This window comes from Chrysemys picta, chromosome 7, assembly GCF_011386835.1.
Source record: "Chrysemys picta bellii isolate R12L10 chromosome 7, ASM1138683v2, whole genome shotgun sequence".
NCBI lineage: Eukaryota > Metazoa > Chordata > Testudines > Emydidae > Chrysemys > Chrysemys picta.
Genome location: NC_088797.1, coordinates 110,023,164 through 110,045,182, shown reverse-complemented (window position 1 = coordinate 110,045,182; position 22,019 = coordinate 110,023,164). Strand labels below are relative to the sequence as shown.

The 22,019-nt window shown below is 39.9% G+C and overlaps 1 protein-coding gene across 1 annotated transcript in view; it reads left to right on the top strand.

The window, feature by feature from the left end:
* DMBT1 (deleted in malignant brain tumors 1) overlaps window positions 1–22,019 on the top strand; it is a 162,638-nt gene that overhangs the window by 17,598 nt on the left and 123,021 nt on the right. Inside the window, 19 exon segments of the mRNA XM_065553629.1 lie at window positions 326–634; window positions 1,160–1,189; window positions 4,274–4,354; window positions 5,158–5,175; window positions 5,693–6,001; window positions 6,576–6,605; window positions 7,129–7,167; window positions 7,370–7,681; window positions 8,837–8,869; window positions 9,320–9,364; window positions 10,032–10,076; window positions 12,752–12,796; window positions 13,532–13,561; window positions 13,786–14,097; window positions 14,991–15,023; window positions 15,476–15,520; window positions 16,489–16,533; window positions 17,688–17,838; window positions 18,183–18,394. Coding sequence (XP_065409701.1) covers window positions 326–634; window positions 1,160–1,189; window positions 4,274–4,354; window positions 5,158–5,175; window positions 5,693–6,001; window positions 6,576–6,605; window positions 7,129–7,167; window positions 7,370–7,681; window positions 8,837–8,869; window positions 9,320–9,364; window positions 10,032–10,076; window positions 12,752–12,796; window positions 13,532–13,561; window positions 13,786–14,097; window positions 14,991–15,023; window positions 15,476–15,520; window positions 16,489–16,533; window positions 17,688–17,838; window positions 18,183–18,394 — 2,124 coding nt within the window.

Below are 22,019 nucleotides of genomic sequence, written 5' to 3'. Positions count from 1 at the left end.
TGCTGGAGCCCAAAGTCTCGTATTCATTCACAGAAAAAACACAGCACAAGCCATGGCTACGCGGACCAACCTTCTTCATTTGGTGGGACGTCTAGGGTGAGGCACATTGATCACTGAGTCGTTGGCCTCTCTGCTGAGACAATCATGTCAACTAGTATAGTGCTATGGCCAGCCAGGAGCTAAAGGAGGATGACTAGCTTCTCAATAAATGGCATTGCATTGCCAATATGGGACAAATTTTAATTGGTAACCAAGAAATATTAAGACATCTCCATGTGAAAATGGACAAATAGTCTAGCAATCTGTTGATTTGTGTCTTTCACAGATCTGGTGCTAGGACTTGCAAATGGGCCAAACCGCTGTGCGGGTCGTGTTGAAATCCTTCACTTTGGAGGCTGGGTAAAAGTTTGTGGTGATTTGTGGGACATGAACGATGCACGAGTTGTGTGCAGGCAACTGGGCTGTGGCGAGCCTGTTGCTGCTCTGAGAAATAGCTATTTTGGTGAAGGCTGGACAAGTCCTTGGATGACTAATGTGAGATGCACTGGCTCTGAAGACGTTTTGTGGTCTTGCCCTTATGAATATGCACACTATTCATGTGGTGTTTATGGAGATGCTAGCGTCATATGTGCAGGTATGTATTCTCTTTTATTGCATATCTGTAGCTTTTATACTCAGCAAATCAGCTTTCTGTTTGTTGTAAAATAGGCTAAGGATTGTATTTGAAAATGTTTTACTTTACACTTTTTCTTTCAGTATATATCACATTCTTAGCTAAAATATACTTTAAGTATGTAAACCATACTTTGAAGGAAAGTTCATTAGTTGTTTATGTAGATTATAGCAGTGAGTGATATCATGAACCATCTAAGGTGAATGTAGGTCAGGAGTTTTATCAGCTGGGTTAGTATGGTCCCAATCCGACATACCTTAAGGTCAAGGGATATGTCTCCATTAACTTTAGTGAGATTTAGTTTGAGTCACAGGAAGCAGAATTTTATTACCGGATGGTTATCCTAATGATTAATATAATTAAATTTTTGTAAACATGGTGTTTCATGCTTCTGCTCTGTTGATTTGAAAGATGACATCCTCAATGAAAGACCCATCCAATAGGAATGTCCCATATCTAAAATGTCTGATGTTTCTGCATCAACAGGTTCTGGACTAACAGCGCCTCCAGAAACAGGTAACTCAAGATTTATACTTTGCCTTGTAAATTACGGACTTGATCCTGCTAGATGCTGAGCAATCTGGCTCTAATTCAGCAAAGCACTTAAGCACAGGCTTAAATATATGCCCATAAGTAGTGCCATTGCAGCTGGTGAGACTACTTCAGCTTCAATGTTTTGCTGGACCAAAGCCAGACTGCTCAGTACCTGGCAGAATAGGTTCTATATGTTGAACTGCACATCTCCGTAATCTGTACTTCAGTGTTTAAATGCACTTATATAATACTGCTATAAAAGAAGTTGTGCTGCTACTATTAAGAATTTAAACAAAGGAGAGGTTAGATGCAATCTTTAACACTTTTTTCTTGCTGATAAAGAAACAATGTAATGTTTTGAAAGTATTGATCTTCATGGTAGGCACGGAAAAGTTTTATCTTCTTTGGTGTGGGTATTAAAACTGTAACAAGTATTCCTCAGGTAATACAGGAAAAAGCTGATGTACCCAAAACTATAGTTGTGGGCATGGAATTCACAAGAACTACACATCTAGATATAAGCCCCTGTTTAGTTGATACTAAATAATAAAAAAGGAAAAATTCCTTCCAGTAGATTCTGTGGCACCACTTTGAATATATTTATCTCTGTAAGAATGTTTAGTCCAGATCCTCACCCCATTTGTATTGGTGTTGCTGATCCAAGTCAATGTATCTACACCATTGTACACTAGCAGGGAATCTGGCTCTGCGAGGTTCCTTGACCATTTGAGACATTCATCAAATTACCCAGTATTAAATAGATCAACAATTTAGAAGACACTTTTAAAGTATAATAAATGTTCAAAGAAAAAGAAACAAACAAATACAAATTACTTCAGTATATACTAGGGCTGTCGATTAATTGCAGTTAACTCACGCAATTAATTCAAAAATTAATTGCAATTAAAAAAATGAATGGTGATTAATCACAGTTTTAATCTCACTGTTAAATTTCAATTGGTATTCTATTGTTTATTAAATATTTTTGGATGTTTTTCTATATTTTCAAATATATTGACTTCAGTTACAACACAGAATACAAAGTGTACAATGCTCACTTTATATTCTTATTTTTGATTACAAATATTTGCACTGTAAAAATGATAAACAAAAGAAATAGTATTTTTCAATCCACCTCTTCCAAGTACTGTAGTGCAATCTCTTTATCGTGAAAGTGAAATTTACAAATGTAGATTTTTTTTTTGTTGCATAACTGCACTCAAAGACAAAACGGTGTAAAACTTTAGAGCCTACAAGTCCACTCAGTCCTATTTCTTGTTCAGCCAATCACTAAGGCAAACAAGTTTGTTTACATTTACGGGAGATAATGTTGCCCGCTTCTTATTTACAATGTCACCTGAAAGTGAGAATAGGCATTCGCATGGCACTTTTGTACCCGGCATTGCAAGGTATTTACATGCATGACATGCTAAACATTCGTATGCCTCTTCATGCTTCGTCCACCATTCCAGAGGACATGCTTCCATGCTGACTACGCTCATTAAAAAAAATTAATGGGTTAATTAAATTTGTGACTGAACTCCTTGGGCGAGAATTGTATGCCTCCTGCTCTGTTTTACCCCCATTCTGCCATATATTTCATGTTATAGCAATCTCGGATGATGACCCAGCATGTTGTTCATTTTAAGAACAATTTCACTGCAGATTTCACAAAACGCAAAGAAGGTACCAATGTGAGATTTTTAAGGATAGATATAGCATTCGACCCAAGGTTTAAGAATCTGAAGTGCCTTCCCAAATCTAAGAGGGACGAGGTGTGAAGCATGCTTTCAGAAGTCTTAAAAGAGCAACACTCCGATGCAGAATCTACAGAATCCGAACCACCAAAAAAGAAAATCAATCTTCTCCACTGGTTGCATCTGACTCAGATGATGAAAATGAACATGCATTGGTCTGCACTGTTTTGAATCGTTATGAAGCAGAACCCGTCATCAGCATGGACACATATACTCTGGAATGGTTGTTGAAGCATGAAGGGACATATGAATCTTTAGTGCATCTGGCACGTAAATATCTTGCGATGCCGGCTACAACAGTGCCATGCAAATGCCTGTTCTCACTTTCAGGTAACATTGTAAATAAGAAGTGGGCAGCATTATCTCCTGCAAATATAAACAAACTTGTTTGTCTGAGTGATTGGCTGAAGAAGAAGTAGGACTGAGTGGACTTGTAGGCTCTAAAGTTTTACATTGTTTTATTTTTGAATGCTGTTTTTTTGTACATAATTCTAAATTTGTAAATTCAACTTTCATGGTAAAGAGATTGCACAACAGTACTTGTGAACTATAAAGGAAGTGAATCCTTTGTGTGGCAGTGCCCTTGTTGGTATGGTAGGTTCACAAGTGCAATCACAAGGAAGATGCTAGTGTAAGCTGATCAGGTACTTCTTTGCATATTGTCCCAATGTTGTTGTTTGTGCGATTATTTTGCAGCTGAAAGATGAGTCTGCTTGAGTGTCATGATTATAAGACAATGAAATGAAAAAATACTGAGCAAAACTACTTTATGTAGATTTTAAAAAAATCTCAGAATGAACCGCATGTTGTTGACTCCATGCTCTCTGACTGAAGGGACGTCTCTGGCACAGTGGACTGTTTTTGGATGTATTAAAATGTCAGTTTAAAAAAATGTTTAGGCCACATCCTCAGTTGATATAAATTGGTGTAACTCCACTCAAGCCAATGGATCTACACTAATTTACAGTAGCAAAGCTCTGGCCCTATATGTTTCCTTGGCTCTTTGGGGCATTCAGAAATTACCCAATTGTAAATAAACAACTTAAAAGTCATTTTACAACCTTGAATAAATACTGAATAAAAACAAAATCATACAAAAATTTCAAAACTATATTCCCGTCATTTTGTGCTAAAGGAAAGAAGAAAATATATATTTGCATCAATAATCATAAAAACAAAAGGTTTCTGAGAAAGTAATTTAAAATATCACAATAGCAATACAAAAAATTGTGTATATTAAGCAATAAAATAATCAATTCTTGTGTCCTTATTAAGAAAGTCTCTATTTTTGTCTTTGTTTTCTCAAAAGAGAGCACTACACCCACTTATGAAACTACTACAACCACTCCTGAGACCACTACAACTACGACGGCAGAGCCAACCACCACTTGTAAGCCCTATTTTATCTTTGCTTTACTAATATTGTATCTCTTTTATATTGTACCCACCTACTGAAAATATAGAATAGAATTTTACAGTTTAACGATCATATTCACTGAAATGAAATCACTAACTTGATGGCTGATGAAGACAAAGCATATGAATAATAACTGTGTGCAAGATGAGCTTTGGACGAAATCATCAAAGGCAAAAAACTGATCACTGTTTTTGATGAACACAGTGAATAAAGAAGGCAGTGAATGTAATATTTCTGGACTCAGATGTAAAACGTCTGGTCACTATATCAGAAACATTCCTTGGACACTTTAGTTAGTATTGGCTTGGACCTAAGTATTATCACATGGATTCAAAATAGAAAGATGAATGCTTACGGAAGTACCATGATATGCAAGCAATGTACCAATTCTGATTGTAGTGACCAGAGAGTTTTCAGAGGGGACTGGGAATATCTACAGGGGTCTGAAGTCAGAGCTGCTCTGATATGCTACCGCAGCACTGGAGGTAGCAGCTCTTCATGGGAGAGAATGTAGTCATAGATCAACCAACCCCTTTCACAGTTTGGCATAAACCTCCCCTTCTGCAGGAGATTGGGGAGCACCATGGGTCGAGTTTTGTGGCACACACACTGTGGACCCCATATGAAGTTCTTTCCATTGCCAAACAACATTGGATGTTAAAAAACAATTATGCTTTCAGAACAATTTAGTGCATTTATACAGGAAAAAAGAAAAAGCTGTCTAGAAGCCTAAGTATTTTCTACTAATATAGTTTGTGTTATGTGCTTTTTTTCAGTTGATACTGTGGGTGATGGTGAGTCTGTCTATATACAGTATTGTTTATATTTATACTGATTTTAATTTACAATGTTATGCATTTAGCTAACAACTTTCTGTGTTGTGGCTTGGAAAATGACAATACCCTGTGAATTTAAGAATGATTGTAATTAAATTGAAGCCCTGGAAATGTGAAGTAAGTTTCATGCTTGGGAGAGAGAGTTCAGAGTGCTGGAGCCCAAAGTCTCCTATTCATTCACAAAAAAAACACCGCACAAGCCATTGCTACGTGGGCCAATATTCCTCATTTGGTGAGACTTCTCGGGTGAGGCACATTGACCACTGAGTCCTTGGACTCTCTGTTGAGACAATCACGTCAACTAGGATAGTGCTATGGCCAACCATGAACTAAAGGAGGGGGACTAGCTGCTCAATAAATGACATTGCATTGCCAATATGGGACAAATTTTAATTAGTAACTGAGAAGTATTAAAACATCTACATGTGAAAATGGACAAATAGTCTAGCAATTAATTGATGTGTGTCTTTCACAGTGCTGTTGCTAGAACTTGTAAATGGGCCAAACCGTTGTGCAGGTCGTGTTGAAATCCTTCACTTTGGACGCTGGGTAAAAGTTTGTGGTGATTTGTGGGACATGAACGATGCACAAGTTGTGTGCAGGCAACTGGGCTGTGGTGAGCCTGTTGCTGCTCTGAGAAATAGCTATTTTGGTGAAGGTTCGACAGATCCTTGGATGACTAAAGTGAGCTGTACTGGCTATGAAGACACGTTGTGGTATTGCCCTTATGAAAATTGGCCAAATACATGTGGTTTTTATGGAGATGCTGGTGTCATATGTTCAGGTACATATTCTTTTTTCTTCGAACTCTGTAGCTTTCATACTAAGGTAATCAGCTTTGTGATTACTGTAAAATAGACTAAGGATTATGTTTTTAAGTTCTTTGCTTTAAAATTTGTTTTATCATGACAGTAAAATGTCACATTCCTCACTGACATACACTTAAATATATTAACCATACTTTAATGAAAAGTGCATTAGCTGTTGATGTAGATGATGCTGGCGAGTGATATAGACTTTAAGGTCAGAAGGGACCATCCTGATCATCTAGTCTGGCCTCTTTGACACCACAGGCCACAGAACCTCACCCACTCACTCCTGCAAAAGGCTCATAATCTCTGGCTGAGTTACTGAAGACCTCAAATCTTGATGTAAAGACTTCAAGTTACAGATATTCACCATTTACACCAGTCTTTTTAGGACATGTGTAGGTCAGGAGTCTTATCAACTTATATTTGAATATTATTCTAATAATTAACATGATTACGTTTTTGCAAACATGCTGTTTCTAACTTCTGCTCTGTTCTGAAAAATACCATCCTCAATGAAATAAATATTTCATGTTTCTACACTAACAGATTCTGGAATGACCCCACCTACAGAAACAGGTAACTCAAAATTAATACTTTATGACAAAAATTCTTTTCCTGCAAGGTACTCTGGCCCCAATCCATCAAAGTAGTGTGCTGCTACTAGTGAGAATTTGGACGACTTCTCTTCATGTCTCTTCATCCACAAATATTTAATACATTTCAATTGGTATTCTATTGTTTAACAGTGCTATTAAAAGTGTGACAAATCACCATACATTTTTTTAATCGCGATTAATTTTTTGGAGTTAATCGCGTGAGTTAACTGCGATTAATCAACGGCCCTATATAAAAGTTCTAAATATTATTGTTGTTATGTTGATCTATAATATTTGTCTTAAAATTGTTCAGGAGGTTTTCTTAAATTGCCAATGTGCATCCAGAGGCTGGGATTTAGAGCATATTTTGCTGTTCTTCTGCTCTTGCATATCACTGGCTATTTCTATTGCAAATTAATGTTCATCTCCTTGATAGCACAATAGCAGGATCCATTGTCATTTTCATAAATGTCTTCTCTAATTGTGCCTTTGTCTCATTGCAGCAAGCACTCTGTTTCCTCCAGTGAGAACCACACCAAGTGGTAAGTGCTGTCTCACCCTTGATTTACTAAGATTTATTTTTTATTCAACGTCATACTGATCCAGATGTGTGACCTAATCTGGACATGTAATCCCCAGAAGTGGTCCAATGTGGTTTCGTATGTGACCCCAGTCGTCACAGTGTTATCAAGAGGGAAAGAACTAACTAATGTGCTAATAATAATTTCCTTGAATCTATTTTAGGGCTGGCATTGAGACTGGTCAATTCATTGAGCAGATGTGAAGGTCGTGTTGAAGTCTATTACGCAGGATCCTGGGGGACAGTGTGTGATGATTCTTGGGATCTCAATGACGCAAATGTTGTGTGCAGGCAGCTTGGATGTGGATATGGTGTTGCAGCAAAGACCAATGCCTATTATGGTCAAGGCTCAGGAAATATTGTTCTGGATGACGTGAGTTGCAGAGGATGGGAATACAGTCTATGGGACTGCCCTCATTCAGGGTGGCTCTCTCATAACTGTGGTCATTCTGAAGATGCTGGTGTCATTTGCTCAGGTAAATACCAAAAGTTTGCGGTTGACTTGCGGGTAAATGACCATGATTTCCACCATATCTAAGATGTTTTTGAAAGTTACATTACAAAGTTTTCAAATTATGAAATACAGTTTTTGGAACTGGATCTAATACTAAAAAGGCCACTTTTTTACTTCCACAAACATTAGTTCCATGCTTCAGCCAGCCATCCCGTTAGTTCCATGGTGAATGTGATTTTGCTAGCATAGAATAGAGATTACAACAACAAGATACTGGTGTCATCTGCTCAGGTAAATACCAAGAGTTTGCAGGTGACTTGAAGGTCAGTGACTGGCACAGAATATGTTTTCAACATGTCTAAGATGTTTCTGAAAGTCACATCGCTGAGGTTTCAATATATGAAATACATTTCTGGAACTGAATCCTATACGAAAAGGGCCACTTTCCTACTTCCTCAAACTTTAGTTCCATGCTTAAACCAGCCAGCTAGTTAGTTCCCCTGTAAATGTGATTTTGCTATCATGGAATAAAGATTTACAAGAACAACAAAAAAGGGAGGGAGTGGGGGTAGCACCCAAGGATGGCCAAGTAATAATGATATTAGTCTGAAGTTCCAAAGGGCATCTCCTGTCAGTCTGGGTTAGTTTTCCGTTCTGGTAACCTCACTTCCTTTGAAAGTAGAATGCTGCAGTGGGGATGGGGCATGGAAATGGGATGTGGGAAACCTAGATTTTATTCATGCTTTTCTATGCCACTTCGCTTCTATCTGTCTCAGTCATCCAAAAAGTAAAATACGGATAATGAGACTTACTCAAGGTCATGAAGCACTTAGAGCTCCAAAGATGAAAGACCTAGTTTCAGCCATAATCTTTTCTAATTAAGGAAGGTAAATTTTTGGGGAATTTTTTTATTGACTTCAGTGGGAGTCAAGCGCATTTTACTATATTTTATGATTACCTTTCACAACATATTAAAAAAATGGTGTCTTCAAAGTTTTGCTCTACTTGTTTTGATACATAATATCCTCCAGGATAGTCATGCAGCTTCAAATGTAATTTGCAGTTAAAATGTTATAAGTACATCCAAACTAATACCAGAGTCTTTTTTCATTCGTTAGCAATTTCAAGCTCCAAGACAATAATAACTGAAACTATAACTTCTCATATTTCACCCTAGCAGCTGCTGGATATACAACATCTCCATCAACAGGTAACTCATCGCTTACATGTTATCCAGATTACATAAAATGTAATATGCTGAAATGCGCATCTACAGGATCACCACTGAAATTTATTATAGGCAGAGCTCGTACCACCATTTATTGTTGAGGTTGCTTAACAGTTTCCATCATAAGATCCAAATTTTAGTTGCCTATTACTTTGCCAAACTTCAACCATTAAGGCTCAAATCTATTTGTCCCAGAGACTGATGTATTTTGGGAAGTTTCAGCTAAAACACTTCAGCTGCTTGAAAAATAAGACTAGGAAGACATGTTTTGCACAGGTTAAAACAATTCTTCCAGCTGTTTCACTGAAGAGCTCTGGTGTCTCCATGATTTGGTTTTGGGGATTTGGAATTTAGCAGAAGGGATGTTCATTTTGCCATTCCTGTGTAAATTCACTATAGGTCTCTAGTTATGCTTCTGTTATCTTCCTGCAGGAACACCAGGATACACTCCATCATGGCCCTGGTACACAACAACTCGTAAGTGCTAACTCATTCTGCTTTCATTAAAACGTTTCTCTCTGATAGGAGTCTGTGCTAGAAATGTTTTGAAATCTAGCCTATGGTTTTATAGAAGAATTGCCACATGAACTGAAATGAGAGGAAGGACTGGTTGAATAGCAATATGAAGGGCAAATATCAAACGTGGTACAGGCAATAAATGTTTCTCAGTACATTTGTTGAACAGTACAGGTCCATTACACACCCTTACTCTTGCATATTAGACCCCCGGAACACTGAGGTGTGGAGAGTAAATATAGTTTTCTTCAATCCATCCAACTCTCTCTCATTTCTGTTCCATCACTCCCTCCCTAAAAGAGAACAAGATCCTCACATTTAGATTGCCTGCTAGCCTTTCTGCCAAGCATCTAAATAGGTCATTCCCCAGGAGACAGTCCATGGGACTGTCCTCATTCAGGATGGCTCTCTCATAATTGTGGTAATTCTGGGGCTTCTGGTATCATCTGTTCAGGTAAATATCAAGAGTTTGCAGGTGTCTTGCAAAATAATTCTTCCAACTGTTTCATTGAATAGCTTCATTGCATTGATGATTTGATTTGGGGATTTGTGAAGGCAATGTGCATTTTGCCATTCCTGTGAAAATTCGCCATAGGGCTCTAGTTTCATTTCTGTTATCTTCCTGCAGGAACACCGGGATACACTCCATCATGGCCCTGGTACACAACCACTGGTGAGTGCTAGCTCATTCTGGCTTCACTAAGATGTTTCTCTCTTATCGGATTCATTTGAGTCATTGAGATCCCAAGAATCATCACACACTGTCCCCAGGAACTACTCCTCTAGATAAGCCCGTATAGTTGATATTAAATAACAAGAAAGGAAAGATTCCTTCCAGTTGATTCTGAGGCACCACTTTGCATATATTTAGCTCTTAATAATGTTTAGTCCAGATCATCACCCCATTTGAATTGGTGTCACTGATGCAAGTCAGTGTATCTACACCGTTTTACACTAGCAGGGGATCTGTCTCTGCGAGGTTCCCTGACCATTTGGGACTGTGACATTGCACTCCATATGATTTTTATGAAAATATGCTGATGAGTGTGAATGTAATGTAACTGGAATATGCTTCATGCAAAAGATCTCTTGTAAGGTATCATTACAAAGCTTATAATCTACTGAGTGTGGTCATCCTATTTGTATAAATGTATCATTTTTGTATCTGAAAATAGAAATACGAAATATAACTCTGAAATCCTATTGTAATTATGAAAAGCGTGTGCCATTAATGGTGGTTTAGTATCTTGATGGCTCCCATCAACTAGGACAATTGACAGTAGATGGCTCTGTTCGCTTGCAAGCCTTCCTGTGAGTCAGGCTGGGAAGAATGAAGGCTTGGGGTCTCATAGGACATGTGACCATGTCACCTGGTACTGGAATCCATCTTAAACCTGGTGCTTTTTCACTTAGAAGGAGGGTTGGGGACCCAGAGAGACAAAAGATTCCCGCCTTGTGCCAAAGGTATATAAGGGGGTGGAACAGAACAAAGGGGGTTCCAGTCATGAGAAATCCCCTAGTTACCACCTGAGCTGGAGCTAACAAGAACTGTACCAGGGGAAAGGATCGGGCCCAGACTAGCAAGGAGTCCAGTCTGTGAAAGAAGCTTATTGAAACATCTCTGAGGGTGAGATTTTATCTGTAATCAGTTTCTTAATGTATTAGGCTTAGACGTGCGTGTTTTGTTTTATTTTGCTTGGTAACTTACTTTGTTCTGTCTGTTATTACTTGGAACCACTTAAATCCTACTTTTTATATTTAATAAAATCACTTTTGATTATTAATTAACCCAGAATAAGTGATTAATACCTGGGGGAGCAAACAGCTGTGCATATCTCTCTATCACTGTTATAGAGGGCAGACAATTCATGAGTTTACCCTGTATAAGCTTTATACAGAGTAAAACGGATTCATTTCAGGTTTGGATCCCATTGGGAGCTGAGTATCTGGGTGCTAGAGAAAGGAACACTTGCTAAGCTATTTTCAGTTAAGTCTGCAGCTCTGTGGAACGTGGTTCAGACGTGGGTCTGTGTTTGCAGCAGGCTAGCGTGTCTGGCTCAACAAATCAAGGTTCTGAAGTCCCAACCTGGCAGGGAAAACGGGCTCAGAGGTAGTCTCAGCATGTCAGGTGACAGTCCCAAGGGGGTTTCTGTGATTGAACCTGTCACAGGGACATTCATCAAATTACCCACTTTTAAGTAGATGAACAATTTACAAGGCATCTTTAAACAATAATAATTGTTCAAAGAGAAAGAAACAAATGAGAAATTCCTTCTCTATATACCCATGTCATCTTGTGTTAAAAGCAAGAAGGAAATTAAGTTTTTTCTTCAATAATAATAAAAGAAAGCAGCTTTGCAAGAGAGCAGTTTAAAATATCAAAATTGCTAATAAGAAACTGTCAGTCACCTTCTGCCACCTGCCTCTCTGCTGTGACCTCGGCACATCAGTCTCTTAGTGATTTTCAGCTCTTTGCAGGCTGGGCAGAAACACTGCCCCATCTTGAGTGATTTCAGCTATCAGTGATTTTTAGGTCTTAGCAGTCTGGGCAGAAACACAGTCCCACCACAACTGATTTCAGCTCTGATTGAGTATTTAAAATAACAAAAGAGGCTCCTAATGAGCTTATTTAGCTCTTTCTTTGAACAGTAGGGGGAACAGGTTAAACCAGTCTGGGGACTCCTAGGAAGAGTCCACACACCTCCTGCTGGAACACTTGTCCCCACCCCTCTTACTTTCACAGGGCTCTGGCATTCAATCCTTTGGTTTAATGAGGTCCTTTCAGCTGAAGGTGACCTCCTCATTTGGGACAGGTTAAGCACAGTCCTGCTTCCCTGTATTGCTATAATAATTACAACATTGGGAACTGCATTTCACGATCCCTGCATTCATTGCTAAAGAGATTTGTAACCCAACACTAGCCAAAGTTGATTACTTTGAGCAAAACACTGCTCTATCTGCTGGAGAGCAGGAGCAAACTGTATTTACATAAACACACCCAAAGTATTTCCCCCTCCCAGCTAGCTGTCAGGGAAGAACTCATTCAGATCCTGATTACATTAGTAATTTGACAGACTTCAACCATTAAGGCTCAAATCCATTTGTGCCAGAAACTGATGTATTTTGGGAAGTTTTAGCTAAAACATTTCAGCTGTTTCAAAAATAAGACTAGAAAGACCTGTTGTTCTGCCCAGGTTAAAAAATTCCTTCCAACGGTTTCACTGAAAAGCTCCGGTGCCTCTATGATTTCATGGGGGATTTGGAATTTGGCAGAGGTCACGTACATTTTGCCATTCCTGTGAAAATTCCCCATAGGTCTCTAGTTATGCTTCTGTTATCTTCCTGCAGGAACATCAGGATCCACTCCATCATGGCCCTGGTACCCAACAACTGGCAAGTGCTAACTCATTCTGGTTTCATCAAAATGTTTCTCTCTGATAGGGTTCTGTGCTAGAAATGTTTTGAAAATGTAGCCTATGGTTTTATAGTAGAATTGCCACATGGACTGAAAGGAGAGAAAGGACAGGTTGAATAGCAATACGAAGGGCAAATATCAAATGTGGTACAGGCAATAAATGTTTCTCAGTATATTTGTTGAACTGTATAGGTCCATTACGCACCCAAACACTTGCTTATTGTACCCACAGAACACTGAGATGTGGAGAGTAAATATAGTTTTCTTCAATCTATCCAACTCTCCCTTCTGTTCCATCACTCCCTCCCTAGAAGAGAACAAAATCTTCACATTTAGATTTTCCTACTAGCCTCTCTGGCCAGAACCTAAATAGGTCATTCCCCAGGAGCATTAAGGCACTTTTCTGACTGTTAATATATGGTCCTTCCACTGATTTTGAAAGGAAATATCTAGCATGATAACAACAGCAGAAGAACAGGGATAATAGCTGTGAGCAACATGAACCTATGAAGGAACACATCATGGGAGAAAAAAAGATTGCTTTTTTTAATGAACACAATAAATGAAAGACGGCAGTAGAGATAATATATCTGTACTCCAGTAAGACGTCTGGTGCCCTGTTCTAGAAATATTTCTTACAAGTATTAGTCTGATTTGACTTGAGGAAGCTCAGGATTTGTGGGTTCTCTAATTGTCCCCTTGTCTTACTGCAGCAAGCACGCCAGTGAGAACCACGCCAAGTGGTAAGTGCAGTCTCGCCTTTGTTTTATTTATTTATTTATTTGTTTTATTGTGGGATTCGACATCACACTGATCCAGATGTGTGACCTGATCTGGACATGTAATCCACAAAAGTGGTCAAATGCGGTGCTATATGTGGGTCAGATTGACCCCAGTTGTCACAATTTTACCAAGAGGGAAAGAACTAACTAATGTGCTAATAATAATTTCTTTGCATCTGTTTTAGGGCTGGCATTGAGACTGGTGAATTCATTTAGCAGATGTGAAGGTCGTGTTGAAGTCTATTACGCAGGATCCTGGGGGACAGTGTGTGATGATTCTTGGGATCTCAATGATGCAAATGTTGTGTGCCGGCAGCTTGGATGTGGATATGGTGTTGCAGCAAAGGGCGGTGCCTATTACGGTCAAGGTTCAGGAAATATTGTTCTGGATGATGTGAGTTGCAGAGGATGGGAATACAGTCTATGGGACTGTCCTCATTCAGGATGGCTCTCTCATAACTGTGGTCATTCTGAAGATGCCGGTGTCATCTGCTCAGGTAAATACCAAGAGTTTGCAGGTGTGTTGAAGGTCAATGACTGGCACAGAATATGCTTTTCACCATGTCAAAGATGTTTTTGAAAGTCACATTGCAGAAGTTTCAATATATGAAATACACTTTCTGGAACTGAACCTTATACTAAAAGGGCTACCGTCCTACTTCCGCAAACATTAGTTCCATGCTTCAACCGGCCAGCAAGTTAGTTCCCTGGTGAATGTGATTTTGCTAGCATAGAATAAAGATATACAACAACAACAAAAAAGGGAGGGAGTGGGGTAGCACCCAAGGATAGCCAAGTAATGAGGGTATTAGTCTGAAGTTCCAAAGGGCAGCATCTGTCCACCAGGGTTAGTTTTCCGTTCTGGCAATCTCACATCCTTTGAAAGTAGAATGCTGCAGCGGTCATAAGGCCTGGAAATGGGATATGGGAAACCTAGACTTAATTCATGAATCTGCCATGCCACTTAGCTTCTTTATGCCTCATTCACCTAAAAAGTAAAATAGGGATAATAAGACTTACTTGAGGTCATGAAGCACTTAGAGACCCAAAGATGAAAGACCTATTTAAGTTTCAGCCATAATCTTTTCTCATCAAGAAAGGTAAATTTTGGGGGAATTTTTTTATTGACTTCAGTGGGATTCAAGCACAGTTTACCATATTTTATGATTACCCTTCACAACATATTACAAGCATGGTATCTTCAAAGTTTTGCTCTTCTTGTTTTGAAACATAACATCCTCCAGGATTGTCATGCAGCTTCTAATGTCATTTGCAGTTAAAATGTTATAAGTACATCCAAACTAGTACCAGAGTCTTTTTTCCTTCATTAGCAATTTCAAGCTCCAAGACAATAATAACTGAAACTATAACTTCTCATATTTCACCCTAGCAGCTGCTGGATATACAACATCTCCATCAACAGGTAACTCATCACTTACATGTTATCCATATTACATAAAATGTAATATGCTGAAATGCGCATATACAGGATCACCACTGAAATTTATTATAGGCAGAGCTGGTAGCGTCACTTATTGTTGAGGTTGCCGAACAGTTTCCATCATAAGATCCAGATTTTAGTTGCTTATCACTTTGCTTATTACTTATTACCATTAAGGCTCAAATCCATTTGTCCCGGAGACTGATGTATTTTGGGAAGTTTCAGCTAAAACACTTCAGCTGCTTCAAAAATAAGACTTGGGAGACATGTTTTGCACAGGTTAAAAAAACTTCTTCCAGCTGTTTCACTGAAGAGCTCTGGTGGCTCCATGACTTGGTGGGGGATTTGAAATTTAGCAGAAGGGATGTGCATTTTGCCATTGCTGTGAAAATTCATTTTAGGTCTCTAGTTATGCTTCTGTTATCTTCCTGCAGGAACACCAGGATACACTCCATCATGGCCCTGGTACACAACAACTCGTAAGTGCTAACTCATTCTGCTTTCATTAAAATGTTTCTCTCTGATAGGGTTCTGTGCTAGAAATGTTTGGGAAATCAAGCCTATGGTTTTATAGTAGAATTGCCACATGAACTGAAATGAGAGGAAGGACAGGTTGAATAGCAATATGAAGGGCAAATATCAAACGTGGTACAGGCAATGAATGTTTCTCAATACATTTGTTGAACTGAACGGGTCCATTACACAACCCTACTCTTGCATATTGTTCCCTCAGGACACTGAGATGTGGAGTGTAAATATAGTTTTCTGCAATCCATCCAACTCCATCTTGCTTCTGTTCCATCACTCCCTCCCTAGAAGAAAACAAGATCTTCACATTTAGATTTCCCTACTAGCCTCTCTGGCCAGAACCTAAGTAGGTCATTCCCCCGGAGACATTAAGAGGAAGGACAGGTTGAATAGCAATAGAAAGGGCAAATTTCAAATGTGGTACAGGCAATAAATTTTTCTCAGTACATTTGTTGAACTGTACAGGTCCATTACACACCCTTACTCTTGCATATTAGACCCCCGGAACACTGAGGTGTGGAGAGTAAATATAGTTTTCTTCAATCCATCCAACCCTCTCTCATTTCTGTTCCATCACTCCCTCCCTAAAAGAGAACAAGATCCTCACATTTAGATTGCCTGCTAGCCTTTCTGCCAAGCATCTAAATAGGTCATTCCCCAGGAGACAGTCCATGGGACTGTCCTCATTCAGGATGGCTCTCTCATAACTGTGGTTATTCTGAAGATGCCGGTGTCATCTGTTTAGGTAAATACCAAATGTTTGCAGGTGTCTTTCCAAAAAATTCTTCCAACAGTTTCACTGAAGAGTTTCATTGCTTTGACGATTTGTTGTGGAGATTTGCGAAGGCAATGTGCATTTTGCCATTCCTGTGAGAATTCGCCATAGGACTCTAGTTTCACTTCTGTTATCTTCCTGCAGGAACACCGGGATACACTCCATCATGGCCCTGGTACACAACCACTGGTGAGTGCTAACTCATTCTAGCTTCACTAAGATGTTTCTTTCTTATGGGATTCTGTGCTAGCGATGGTTTAGCTTATGGTTTCATAGTGCAGTTGCCACATGATCTGAAATGAGAGCAAGGATAATTTGAAAAGAATTCAAAGGACCAAATTTCAAACCTGGTTCAGGCAATAAAGATTTCTCGGTATTGTTGTTGAATTGCTCCCTGGTCTTCTGCCATCGTCCAATATGCTGTCAGAATCCTGTGCTCACCCTGTGGATCTGGGGAAGAGATGAGGACTGTGTCTATCAGGCCTCAGTCTCAGTTCACAGCTGTTGGCATGTTGTGGGATTACGTTGCTAAATTACATGAATGCAGAGTGGGGAATAGAAACCAGATATTTTGACTCCCAGTGCCCATGGCATTTCTCTTAGATCATGCTTCCTTCATTTTTGCTGTCTTTACAGTACTTACTCTTCTCTCAACAGGCTATGGCTAGAAAACAAGAATTCTGGTTTGGAAAATAATTCTGAGGCTTTAACATTTGTTTTCATTCTGCATCAGAACAGAAATGAAACCCTGGTTTTTTTTGTTTTGTTTTTTTTAAAGACCACAAGATATATTTGTGGGTCCCTCATCAAGATAATGACCTTTCTAGTTCTTTCTCTTTCTTGTATGTGACAAAATTGAGGAGGAATGTATAAGCCTTATGTCACTTCAAGCTCTGCATTAAGTAAAAATTGTTACATTCCAAAGTTGACTGTAGATGCTATTTTCATTCAGGCTGTAATTTTTGTCCCCAGTGCACCAGGTGCTACTTCAAAATTTGACTTCCAACCTGAATTAATAACAACATAACATTATTGGAGAGAAAAAAGCATAATCTTTCTCCCCTGAACATTTTCTTTGGTCCATATTTTCTGTCTTCAGCTATATACATTTAGTGCTTAATCGTGAGAGGTCCTGAGCATTAAATGAGACTGTGAGTGGGATCAACAGCTCTTGGGATCAGATGCTGATCATAGAGCACCTTTTATAAAGACCATTGAAGTTATGGGAGGCTTTCCTTTAACTTCAGTAGCTTTTGGCTCTGACTGATAAATCATATGCAAATATATACAAAAATATATATAAATGACTCATATGTATTTTTTTCTTACATTTTATTTTGCAGCAAAATATGCTTGTGGTGGTGTCCTTCAATATTCATCTGGGACATTTCAAAGCCCGTTCTATCCTGGGAATTATCCAAACAATGCAGATTGTGTGTGGGAAATAGAAGCAGTGAGCAATTACCGTATAACACTTTCATTTAGAGATATCTCGTAAGTAAAGTACTAATTTTCTGGGCAACTCATGGGTTCAAAGTCATGGACTTTTCAAACTTGTACCCTCTCCATTTGAAGGACATTTCTCAACAGGGTTTAACAATTCTAAGTGACCGGTCAACCTAAAATGAAAAATGGCATGAATGGAGTATTATTTGTTGTTACTTGTTGAATCCTAACAAAGTGGTTGGTACCATACAAGATACAAAATGAAGACAATCTCTGCCATGAACACCTTGCAGTCTGAAGGGCTTAATCTGAGATTCATGTGCTGCTTTGTGATGAATACTTAAATAGAAGTTTACAAAATAGTTTACAAAATGTTAATGTTTATTCTCCAGAACAGAAGGTGGTAGATGCCAGCATGATTATATTGAGATATATGATGGGCCACTCTATACCTCTCCTTTACTGGGGAAAATTTGTTATGGTTCCTATCTCACATATACATCGTCCTCAAACTTGATGACAGTTCGATTTCACAGTGACTCGAGTATAACAAACAGAGGGTTTCGTGCTGACTATTACATCATTCCAGCGGATCAGAATACTAGTAAGTTCATGTTTAATACAGAACTTTGCTTTTCAGCAGACAAGACTATTTATTGATTTTATTGATAAATAACCATAGATTAATGTTCAACCACCTCAGTGTAGTACCACTCACTGTCATCTTTCACACTGTGTGATTACTGACCTATTACTTTCAGACAATAGTTTGATTTTGTTTAAATATAAAACTCTTTGTTGTTATCAAATTATTTTTGGACATTTTCTCTGATATTCAGCCTAAATTTACTTTTTCACCATCTCATCTCATTACTCATACTTATGGCCCCTTGTACTACCTAACTGCTCATTCTCTTTTCGTCTGATCCTAGTCCTGATGCAGGCAAAACTCTCATCGCAATCAATCCAATTCATACAGCATGAGTCAATTTCATGTCCTTCGCTCAACTCATTAGTTGTTATTTATCTGAGCTCAATGCCTGTTTAGCATTTTACTGATACATGTTTAGTATTAGGCTGGGTCTACACTACCTGTCTGAATCGGCAGGTAGAAATCGACCTCTCGGGGATTGATCCCTGAATCGACGCTCTTACTCCACCAGCGGAGGTGGGAGTAAGCGCCGTCGACGGGAAGCCACAGAGGTCGATTTTGCCGCCGTCCCTACAGCGGGGTAAGTCGGCTGCGATACGTCGAATTCAGCTACGCTATTCACGTAGCTGAATTTGCATATCTTAAATCGACCCCCCCCGTAGTGTAGATGTAGCCTTAGAGTTATTTATATTTAGAATCATTCCCTGCACTTCCTTTCCCAGTTTTTGATGCTCTTTTATGAGTCCCCTGCAATTTGTCCACATCTTCAGCTACAGAGGTGCCCACAAGTGAACTTGAACAACTTTCACAAACATTCAAAGCCTGATCCCTAAGTCCTCATTCAGGGAAAACTCCTATTCTTTTGAGTGTACCTTTTGCCCAAGAAAAGACTATACAGGATTGAGTCCCCAATGAAGGACTATCACTTTGATGCTCATTGATGTGAATCGGCCTCTGAACATGTATCTCCAAACCCCATAAGGCTTATGTAAGGTCATACATGCAAGCCCCTGATTCTGCAACCCTTACTCATATTGAAAAGCACAGAACTGGTTAGTTCCATTGGCTGATCAGGATAATTCGTGATTGCAAAATTGCTGTCGACCAACATACTAATTTCACTTCACTTTACTTAAGAACTCCACATGGACTCCTCTGATACTTGACACCATGCAAGGCACTGCATTTAGCCGTATGGAATGGAAATCTATCAACCTCATGAAGAAACTTGCACATATACAGACAGATATCATCTTTCTTTCCAAATGCAAACGGATGGACATCATACCAAATGGACTGAAGGTGAAAAATCCATTGCTATCTACATACTGCACAGACCACAGTGAGAGATTATGTCATACACTATCAAAGAAACTGAGGAACCACCTGATCAGCATCCTATATAGCAAACAGAAAAACATCAAGAAAGAGCTCTCCAACCTGGAGACTTTCATAAATAACCAACTCTCCACACAAATGGACTTTACTAAAATAAGACAGGAGATCTACATTACACACTTCACCTCTCTACAAAGGAAAAAGGACCGTAAGCTGTCTAAAATCCTACCTGCCACATGGGGCCACAACAGGGGTACCCCTAACTCACCCAGCAATATCGTCAATTTATCCAGCTACACACTCAACCCAGCAGAAGAGTCTGTCCTATCTCGGGGACTCTCTTTTTGCCCCAGCGCCCCCACGAACATGATACAGTTCTGCGGTGATCTGGAAGCCTACTTTCGCCGCCTCCGACTCAAAGAATACTTTCAAGATAACACTGAACAGCGCACTGATACACAGATACCCTCCCACCAACAACACAGGAAGAAGAACTCCACATGGACTCCTCCTGAGGGTCGAAATGACAGCCTGGACCTATACCTAGAATGCTTCCGCCGACGTGCACAGGCAGAAATTGTGGAAAAACAACATCGCTTGCCTCATAACCTAAGTCGTGCAGAACGCAATGCCATCCACAGCCTCAGAAACCACCCTGACAATATCATCAAAGAGGCTGATAAAGGAGGTGCTGTTGTCATCATGAACAGGTCTGACTACCAGAAGGAGGCTGCCAGACAACTCTCCAATACCAAATTCTACAGGCCACTTTTCTCAGATCCCACTGAGGAATACACTAAGAAACTGCACCATCTACTAAGGACACTCCCTACACTAACACAGGAACAAATCAACATACCCTTAGAGCCCCGACTGGGGTTATTCTATCTACTACCTAAGATCCACAAACCTGGAAATCCTGGATGCCCCATCATCTCGGGCATTGGCAATCTGACTGAAGGACTGTCTGGATATGTGGGCTCCCTACTCAGACCCTACGCCACCAGCACTCCCAGCTATCTCCGTGACACCACAGATTTCCTGAGAAAACTACAATGCATTGGTGACCTCCCAGAAAACACCATCCTAGCCACCATGGATGTAGAGGCTCTCTACACAAACATCCCACACACAGATGGAATACAAGCTGTCAGGAACAGTATCCCTGATGATGACACAGCACAACTTATTGCTGAGCTCTGTGACTTTATCCTCATGCACAATTATTTCAAATTTGGTGACAATATATACCTCCAGACCAGTGGCACCGCTATGGGCACCTGCATGGCCCCACAATATGCCAACATTTTTATGGCTGACCTGGAACAACGCTTCCTCAGCTCTCGTCCACTCATGCCCCTTCTCTACCTACGCTATATTGATGACATCTTTATCATCTGGACCCATGGGAAGGAGACCCTGGAAGAACTCCACCATGATTTCAACAGCTTCCATCCCACCATCAACCTCAGCCTGGACCAATCTACATGGGAGGTCCACTTCCTAGACACCACCGTACAAATAAGCGATGGCCACATTAACACCACCCTATACCGAAAACCCACCGACCGCTATGCCTACCTTCATGCCTCCAGCTTCCACCCCGGTCACACCACAGGATCGGTCGTCTACAGCCAAGCACTGAGGTACAATCGCATCTGCTCCAACCCCTCAGACAGAGACCAACACGTACAAGATCTTCACCAAGCATTCTCAAAACTACGATACCCACACAAGGAAATAAAGAAACAAATCAACAGAGCCAGACGTGTACCCAGAAGCCTCCTGCTACAAGACAGGCCCAAAAAAGAAACCAACAGAACTCCACTGGCCATCACCTACAGTCCTCAGTTTAAACCTCTCCAAAGCATCATCAGTGATCTACAACCCATCCTGGACAATGATCCCTCACTTTCACAGACCTTGGGAGGCAGGCCAGTCCTCGCCCACAGACAACCTGCCAACCTTATGCATATTCTCACCAGCAACCACGCACCGCACCATAACAACTCTAACTCAGGAACCAACCCATGCAACAAACCTTGATGCCAACTCTGCCCACATATCTACATCAGCAACACCATCACAGGACCTAACCAGATCAGCTACAATATCACCGGCTCATTCACCTGCACGTCCACCAATGTTATATATGCCAGCAATGCCCCTCTGCTATGTACATTGGCCAAACTGGACAGTCACTACGCAAGAGGATAAATGGACACAAGTCAGATATCAG